Below are 8858 nucleotides of genomic sequence, written 5' to 3' on the forward strand. Positions count from 1 at the left end.
ATCACCCTCGGCCCCGTCCGTAACCATGGTGGCCCCTGCCCCCGCCCCTGCCTCCGTAACCTCCGCCCCAATGCTGGCCCGCGGGTGCCGCGTTAGCAGGGCGCTCGTACGGCCCGTCATACGAGGGCCCGAGGTCGTCTAAAACGGACATGTCCAGCTGTCCCGTGTGCTTGCTGTAACGATGCCCGCTGCGCCTGCCGCCGCCCTTGCCGCCGGTCTGCTGCTGCTCCAGGCTGGCAGCCTGCTCCTCCTGCTGCCTACGGGACGGCCAAACGGTCCGGCGGCCTTTTACGAGCAACATCTAAGCACGTCCAGCGTGAAGGCTATCTTACGATCCAAGGCAGCGCAACGAGCTAGCAACAAAGTTTCACAGCTAAAAACCGACGCTTAATCATCGCTGCCCAGGAATAGGCGGAAATGGTCTCAGACTCCGTCCTGATAGATCAGGCGCCACGAGAAGAAGCCCTCAGCGTGAAGAAGCGGACTTCTGGCACTCCAAAAGCGAGCTACAGTCCATTTCCTTGCTTACCTGTTCGCCGCCAACACCAGCCGCTTCATTTCCTCGCGTTCTCGTGCCTCTTCCTCCTCGCGTTGCCGTACGGCAACCGCCACAGATGAGCTAAGAGGAACCTGTAGCGACGGAGGGCGATGGGCCCATTTCATACCCAAGCCAGTGAGACCGTGGACAGGATGAGAGCCCAATCCTGAGTCCATAACGACATCGAGCAGCATGCAACAATGCGCCAAACGGCATAAGCGTTTAGATAATGTTCCCCCAGGATTGCACAGGGTCCTAAAAGGGCATCTTAGAAAACATCTTCCCGCTTACCTGCAGCTCTCGCGACCTATCATCCTTGCCGCCGCGCTTGACGAGCATACGCAACGTGACGCTCCCTCCGCTGCCATCTGCCTCACCGCCGCCGCTACCGCCGCCACTACCACCGAAACCACCGCCACCCGCGGCGGAAGCTGGCGCAGCTCTCTGCAGGGGGTCGGATACGGCCGAGCATCCTCAGCCGCCAACGATTTGTGAAAGCAAGAGCTGATCGGAAGCCATGGCAGCCTCCACTTTTTTCAAGGATATCAAACTCTCCCAATACAATTCATTGCCTTAAATACTCCGCGACGGCTATGGACTATGACTGGCCACAACACCGACACAAGCAAGGCATGGCCGGCTCTGTCCTGTTTTCCCGCCTGTCCACAATCAACCAACATCGCCTGCCCTCATAGCCCCATGCACTCCCATGCCGCTCCTTTACCATAGGTGCCAGCGACATCCCGCCCAGCCGGCTCTGTGTCTCGCCCATTAGTGCCTGCCATTCGCGCTCAAAGTCCTCATCCAGTTCGTCCCTGGGGAGGACGAGAATGTGCAAGCAGGAGGGGCGCAGAGCGGCCAGGTACACGTGTCACAGGAAACGGTGCGGAGATGGGCTCGGCAAGGCGAGAAAAAGCCATCCCGGCCCAGTCCTTGGTGGCCTTGCTTCGGCAGGGATGCAGAGCTGAAGAACTGCCAAAACCGACAACAGGCCACGAAGCGAAACGAATATCCTGCACGGCAAGAGCGCATTCCCCCGCGGTGCGCACCTTTCGTCACCGGAGCTGCGGCCGCTGATCTCGTCAAGGCTTCTGGCGTCCCTCTGGACAGCTCCCCCGTCGTCTGTGTCGTCGCCAGCGCCACCGCCGTCGCGCCCGCTGGCACCACCTTCATCCACCGCACCGAGAATTCGGGCTGTACGTCAATGCGGTGGACTGCAGCTCTCAACGTTTCCTGCCTTCACAGAACATCATGAACTAATGCATGTCTATAAATACTGAGCATGATGCACCTTCCGAGAGAAGACCCCTGCAAGTTCTGCACCCAGGCCTGCACAGCCGTTCCCACTAGAGAATGACCAGGCCGGTAGTACCCACACTAAGAGAACCGCAATGGCGAGACCGCGCACCTCTCCGCTCATCCTCCTCCTCCTCCTCCTCGCCGATGGTTCCAAGTGGCGCGCCAAATTGCGCCACCTCACGCGCGATGATGTCCTGTACGGCAGCTAGGGCCTCGTCGTACGTGTCGTACCGCTTTAGTGAGGGCCGCAGCGCGTGCAGTACGTCCTGCAGATCAAACTCCACATCCAGAGGTAGAGCCGCCTTGGACAAAATGTAGGCCTGCGTGTTAGGACAGGTCATTGAGGCCAGTCAGTCACAGCAGTTAAAAGGAGGCAGTTGGGGGGGTTGTCGCGATGTCGTAAACATTTCCTTCCACGCCTGTTCTGCACCCCACTGTTGCGATGTGTCTCCTCCCCATAAGTGGCTGGCTAGCGTCCTCCCCAAAATAGAAATACATTACGTGCGCTAACGCACATGCCCTCCCTCCCTCCCTCCCTCCCTCCCCCACCTGAAAGAAGGTAAGGAACCGGTCCAGTCGGGAGCGCGCGGCTCCCTCCCCGAAGTACTGCCCACACGCGTCCAGCAGCGCGCAAACCTGCGCACGTGCGGCGAGAATCCAACGAGGCTCCTCGGGATGAAAGGTCTTCAGCGGGTTAGTGGGTCAAGGAGTCGGATCAAAAACACTCGGGAAGCCAAGAAGTCGGAGGGTGGAAGCGGCTGGGATTTCCCGACGGAGCACAGCGGCGGGCAGGTGGAGAGCGGCGGGCAGTGAAGGCCATGAACGAGGGAAACTTCCGCGAACGAAAGAAGTGGCTTGCTTCCCTCGAGCAAATACCCGGTAGTGGTGGATTGATAGGAACACAAAGTACACCTACTCTCGATGCGCGGCGGTGAACCCACATAGGCAGTACCTATTATGGCTGCTCTGTCCCCACACAAGGCAAAGCGATCAACCCGCAGCAGACAACGTGCAGCAGACAACCCGCTGTCGTCACAGAGCTATTGTCTCCTTCGTAATAACTTGGGACCTCGTCAGCACCGCTGCCACGGGTACCACTACCACTGCTGACCCCCACCCCCCCAACCCCAACCCCCAACCCCCAACCACCCACCACCCACCAGTCGCACGCGGAAGAAGTCGTCAGGTGGGTCAAGTCGCTCCGCCAGTTCGGGGGATTCGTGTCCGAAGGTGACCAGCAGGTACAGCGTCTCGAACACGGGGGTGGAGTTGCACAGCATGTAGTTGTACAGCTCCCCCAGCAGCCGTACATCCGCCATGCGCTTCTGGTACATTCCTGACCGCCATCAGTCGAGTGGTCGACAGGAGCAGCAAACTAGCGACTTTTAGACGTAGCGACGGCGGAAAGACTCACCAGAAATTAAGGACACGGGTCTGGGTCTGGGTCTCGCGGACACGCAACAGCGCGGAGGTGCAGTAGTGGATGGGAACGACCGCGCGGAAGACCGCGTGCAGGCGGAGCGCGCAAAAGCTCGCAAGTGTCCAACGTGGACTTCTCAACACCGTGTCTCAACACCACCTCAGGTTTCAGCTACCTGTGTTCTGGTTCTATGCGCACGAGGGTCCGGGATCACGCATGCCAGGGAGAGGGCGAAGGCCAGTGAGAAGGGGTGGGCCCACTCCCCGGTCTCTCCAGCACCCCGGCTGCTTCCCTCGCCGTCCTCCCCAGCTGCTACTCTCCCCTCCCCCCTCCGCTTGCCCCCTTCTCACCCGCCCCCGGGTTCTCCAGCCCGCACCGCACATCCTCCAGCACACAGTCCACCAGCGCCACTCCGCAGCTGTCGTGGTACTGGGCCAGACCCGCCGCCAAACAGGACACCAGAGGGATGTTGGAGAACCGGCCTCGGACCACCTGACAGAACATCCAAAAGGGGGGAGGGCCGACGGGGTTTGGAATGCGGGGGAACCCAAAAAAGGGGAGAGGTGCACGGTGGGGCGATTGGGTTGAATGCCCGGGGGAGGGAGAGAAATGTAACACATTGCAGAAACACGGAGATACAACCAAACAGCAGCAGCAGCAGCACTGCGCGAACCAAGCAGCAAGGTCAAACAAGGCGAATGCTAATCCGTCGCTACTATCACGCCCGTACACTTTACGAGTCCCGTAGTCTTCATCCGCCACTCACTCACCGCCACCCAGCCGCAGTCCCCGGTCCTCGTCAGCACGTGAACCCCACTCCTCTCGCCCCCTTCTCAGGACCCCGCACGAACCCGTAGGAGGGCGGATGAACCGGTACGGTATGGAGCCCGGGTGCCCACCAACAGATCCCCACCTTGAGCAGGCACTTGACCACGTACTTCTCATACAGCGCCCACGGCAGCTTGAGCAGCTTCCGGAGGACCAGGGGAATGGTGGCCTCACTGAGCACCTCGAAGATCAGGTGGCGGATGTACTCGTGAAGAGCGGAGCGCGTGCGCCTACACGGTCCGGTTGGGTAAACACGTACAGTACAATACGTGTAGTTGCGGGCGGGATTTTTTGTATGTGTGTGTGTGGGGGGGGAAAGAGGGCCCGAACGTGGCAAAAGCGGAACCCGGGGGTTTCAGCGGCTAGGCGGAGGGAGGTCCAAGGGGGGCCCCCCAGTAGCAGCTCCCCCCCAGGAGTGGTAAGCCGGGAAAGGGGAAAGCAGGAAACCCACAGATACGCTCACGCACCTCCTTAGCCGCTCCTTGCTCGGTGGCTTGACTGCGAAGTACGCCGAGTCCACCAGTGCCGCGTGACGGGGGTCTAGGTTGCGGGCGTTCTTCAGCCGCATCATCACCTGCATGCGCGAAGAGCGGGATGCGAATGGAATCCGCAAGGGTGCTTGCGTGAGCATGTGTAACGTGTGTGTACGTGTGTACGTGTGTGCGCGGGGGCAGGGGAAGAGGCTCGGCCGGGCCCCGGTTCATAGCCGGAGGGGAAAGGGTGTCCATAGCCTCTCCTCCAGTTTGCCAGTGGAGGGGAGTTTGGGCCGGGTGGGCGTCGCCGTCATCGTTGTCGGCCGCCGCCGCCGCCGCCGCCGCCGCCGCCGCCGCCGCCGCCGCCGCCGCCGCCGCAGCAGCAGCAGCACCACCACACGAACGCATGTGCGAAGGTATGGGGGATTAAGGTGGGGTGCCAGGACCCCTCCCGGCAATCCTCCTGTCCCCCTGCCTGACAGTCCTTCGCTCTCTCAATGCTTCTCCAGTGCGTCCCTCGGAGCTTACTTCTAACAAGCACACATATGTACACACACACACGCACTGCCTATCTCTCTTCGTGACGCCCAATCCCCCCTTCCCCCCCCCGCCAGGCGACTTCACCTCCATCATATTCTCCATGCGGGTGCGTGTCTCCGGGGTGCGGTACATGAACCTGCCCGCACCCTCCACCAGAGCACACGCCGTGTCGATGTTGTGACCCGTGAAGTCGTCCAAGAGCTGTACGACGAGAGAGGACGCGGGAGGAGAGAGGCGAGGAGGGGAAGATGATGTAAGTGGAGAGCTACGGAACGACTAGCAACCAAATCGGGCGGGCAGGGCTGAGGGCTTTCCTCTCCTGAAAGCTGCTGATAGGGGACTGAGTGGGGGCCATCGGAAACCCCCCGTGTGGGGCCCCGGGGACCCCCCAGGGCTCATGCGCCGGGGGGAGGGGAAATCCAAACAGCAGGAGCTGGCGGGAGAGCGCCTTGGGTCGATGCAAAACGAATTGCATCGCCTCGGGCTGTTCCTCTTGCGGCGGTGTCTGTCCTGTTGGTTGTTGTTGTTGGTAACATGCCCTGACGCCTAACCTCCGCTCTGGCGGGCCCAGAGTGGTCCATTCCTGTCCCTATTTCCTTCCGGCACTACTTTCCCCCCCTCCAGGCACATACATCATTTCACCAAGCAAAAGCGGATAGTGACGTGATCTGCAACCAGGCAGGTCCAGCCAGGCAGCGGTTCCTTTCGCGTACCTGCTTGAGTGCGGAGAAGAAGGCCCCGGGGGGCAGCAGTTTGAACTTGGCCAGCTCCGCCATGTACCTGGCGGTTCTCAGCCGGGGCTCCAGGGAGGCGGCGGTCAGGGTGGGGTCCTTGCGGCGGAGCAGCTGAGAGCAGCTGGACTCCAGCTGGGCTATGACACCTGCGGCAGGTGGTAGGGTGGCGGGAGGCGGGAGGGCGGGACGTGGAGAGCATGGAGGAGGAGGACTTTGCGGTCGGGTTGGATTGGGTGAGGGGAGAAGAGGGTTTGGCATATATATGCATGTGGACGTGTGTGTGGGGAGGGAGGACGAACCCCGAAGGAGTGAAGCTGATGCCAAGGGAAGACTGATACGCCAGAAGTATGCAAGAAGTGACTGATCTGAGTCGCAGTGGGTGGGCGGGAGGAGGGGCCCTCATGGGAGGTCGCGGAAGGGAGCGGAAGCAGGGAGTGCGAACCCGAGTACTGGGGGATCTGAGGTACCGTGGGGTGCGGAACCGCCGCAACTGTCCTGCGGCAACACATGCGTTCCTAGGTTCCAGGTTCTTTCTGTTTGGCGCCCTCATGGCCCTCCACCTCCACCTCCACCTCCGCCAACAACCCCCCTACACGCATCACATCATCCCCCTCCATCCCAAGGGCGGGATCCAGCAGCGGCCATATCTGCGGGCTCCCAACCCCCTCTACACACACATACACCGCAGCACCGTCCCCCCCCACACACACACCTTGCGGAACGTCCGGGAAGACCTGCGCCAGCACCGCCACTACGCGGGCGAAGAATGGCACCAGTTGAAGCGAGGACCGGGGCACATCCACCAGTGCGCGTATCAACCGCCTGGGGGGCAACAACACCACGGGGCGAGGAGGGGCGACTGCTGGAGTCCCATGCGACAAGGTGAGCGGGGGCGGGGCGGGGTGGGGCGGGGTGGGCTGCAAGGAAGGAAACTCCAAATCAGACGACGCCAATGTCTGCACACTGCACACTTTGTGACAACACTGCTGAAGGAGGGGAGGTCCACCAGACTTGATGATACTTGGGGAGAACTGGGTCCCCAACGGGGTCCAGGAAGGAACCAACAATGCCCGGCGGGAATATGTTCCGCCGCAGAACACGGCGAACTTGATGCCCCAATCCAGTCGTCCACTTCCTTTTCCTGTACCCCACATCCCCACACCTACCTCCTGTTGGCCTTGGTGTTGCAGTAGCAGAAGTTTACCGCCACTTCATCGGCAAGGTCCCGACTGACGCATGAGGGCAGACGGGACAGCACCAGGTCCAGGGCGCTACCGCCGCCGCCGCCGCCGCCGCTATCGCCGCCGTCACGGCCACCGCTGTTTCCGCCGCCGCCGTCCTCATCCGCAGCAGCGGCCGCCGTTGTGTCAGCGTCGGCCTCCGCTGCCACAGCAGCGGCCTCCGCCGCGCTTTGCAACTCCGTTGATGCGTCAGCAACATCCTGCTGGGGTGCAGAACAACGGCCCCGCGAAATCGCTTACCACACCCTTCGCCTTGCCATCCACTTGCCATCCGGTGCCACCCAACACACCACTGGAAAGGAGGCGAAAAGGGTGCTCTTCGGAGACCGGCGCTTTGACCGCCGTTTCCGTTCCCCCCAAATCCCCCTACCCACCCCTCACACACTCTAGGCTTACCTGCGCACCGGACGCCTCCGCCGCAGCCTCCGCTGTCCCCTCCACCTCGCCGCCGCCAGTGCTGCTGCCCCCCTCGCCCTTCTCTTTCTCATTATCTCCCGCCTGTTGCTGCTGCTGCTGCTGCTGCTGCTGCTGCTGCTCCACGTCAGCTTTAGCCCGTGGATCCTTCGCGTCGCCGAACAGCAGCACGGACGGCACCAGCACGCGCAAGTCGGGTAGGGACTCGTAGAAGGCCCTGGTGTCGGCGTCCTCGAACACGGGCTCTGAGGCGTCACCGGCACCTCCCCCTCCGGTGGAGTCCTTGGCGGCCTGCGGGCGGCAGGGCGGGAGGGCGGGAGGCAGCGGTGCAATCAGGTTTATCGGGGGGACTGTGAAGGGGGGTGGGTGGGTGGGAAGGGCGTTAGCAAGCTAAGCACCAAATGAGGGCGTGGATCAACTGGAGGCCCTGGACCTGACACCCGGTGGAGATAAACCCTCGATGCGCACGTCGATCCTGCACCTCCCCCAGACGCATACCGTATATACATGCTCCGTACCACACCTCCGAACCACAGCTAGCTAACGTTCGCTTTCTCGCCATGTCCTCCTACACCCCCCGTCCCGCCATCGGTCCCGCCAAGTTCGGTGTTTGCGCAGGGCCGGCCCCCTACCGCCTCCGTACGTACCGCTACCCGCCCTCCACCTTCCCGGGCTTCTCCACCCCACCCCACCCCACCCCACCCCATCCCGTTCCCCCCACCCTCCCACTCACCGCCCCGGAGCTGTCCCCCGGCCCCAGCCTGGTGAAGGCATCCTCGGCCAGCTCCGGCATCTCCCGGCCCAGACCCTCAGCCAGGGCCGCCACAGCGCGGTGGAGAGCCTCGTACGACTGTACGGAGCAAGTGCACAGCGTACAGCAACCGTGAGGAGAGAGTCGGGGGCCCACATGGAATCGTGGCGACGGCCGAAACCAGAGACCGCTGAAAAGGGCGCAGTTTCTATCGAAAGCAGGAAGAAAGAAAAAAAGCGGACGGGAGGCCTTCCGTTATATAGCTCGCCAAAGGACCACCACACACGCTCCCCAGAGGAGCTCAGCATATTCCGCCGCCCGTGAAGTCCCACCCGCACAGCGCGGCCCCCTCCCCCTCCCCCTCCCTCGACCCGACCCGACCCGACCTTGCGGCGCCGCTCGTACTCCGCCGCCGCCTCCGTGGGCAGGTCCCCGCGGGTGTTGACCAGCGCCGCGTTCTCCGCCTCCAGCTCCCTCAGCTGCCGGTGGTCCTCCCCCAAGGCCACCACAGCGGAGTCCAGGGCGCGATCCAACACCTTGGTCAGCACGGCGGCCTCAGAGTCCGGGAGCACGAAGCTGCGGTGCGGTGCGGGCCAGTGGTGGTGGGGTGGTGGGGGTGG

At 62.5% G+C, this 8858-nt stretch overlaps 2 protein-coding genes across 2 annotated transcripts; both read right to left on the reverse strand.

The window, feature by feature from the left end:
- Positions 1-525: 525 nt before the first annotated feature.
- Positions 526-1725, reverse strand: VOLCADRAFT_119678 (uncharacterized protein; the record flags this gene model as incomplete). The annotated part of the gene is made up of 4 exons (XM_002957348.1): positions 526-630; positions 830-982; positions 1263-1353; positions 1588-1725. Coding segments are annotated over 4 exons (486 nt in total), but the record flags the coding sequence as incomplete, so codon positions are not given.
- Positions 1726-1884: 159 nt separating this feature from the next.
- VOLCADRAFT_68153 (uncharacterized protein) lies at positions 1885-4308 on the reverse strand (the record flags this gene model as incomplete). Its single annotated transcript, XM_002957349.1, has 5 exons — positions 1885-2157; positions 2387-2473; positions 2998-3173; positions 3608-3739; positions 4161-4308. Coding segments are annotated over 5 exons (816 nt in total), but the record flags the coding sequence as incomplete, so codon positions are not given.
- Between the last annotated feature and the right edge of the window lie 4550 nt (positions 4309-8858).

Source organism: Volvox carteri (assembly GCF_000143455.1).
Source record: "Volvox carteri f. nagariensis unplaced genomic scaffold VOLCAscaffold_72, whole genome shotgun sequence".
Classification (NCBI taxonomy): Eukaryota; Viridiplantae; Chlorophyta; class Chlorophyceae; order Chlamydomonadales; family Volvocaceae; genus Volvox; species Volvox carteri.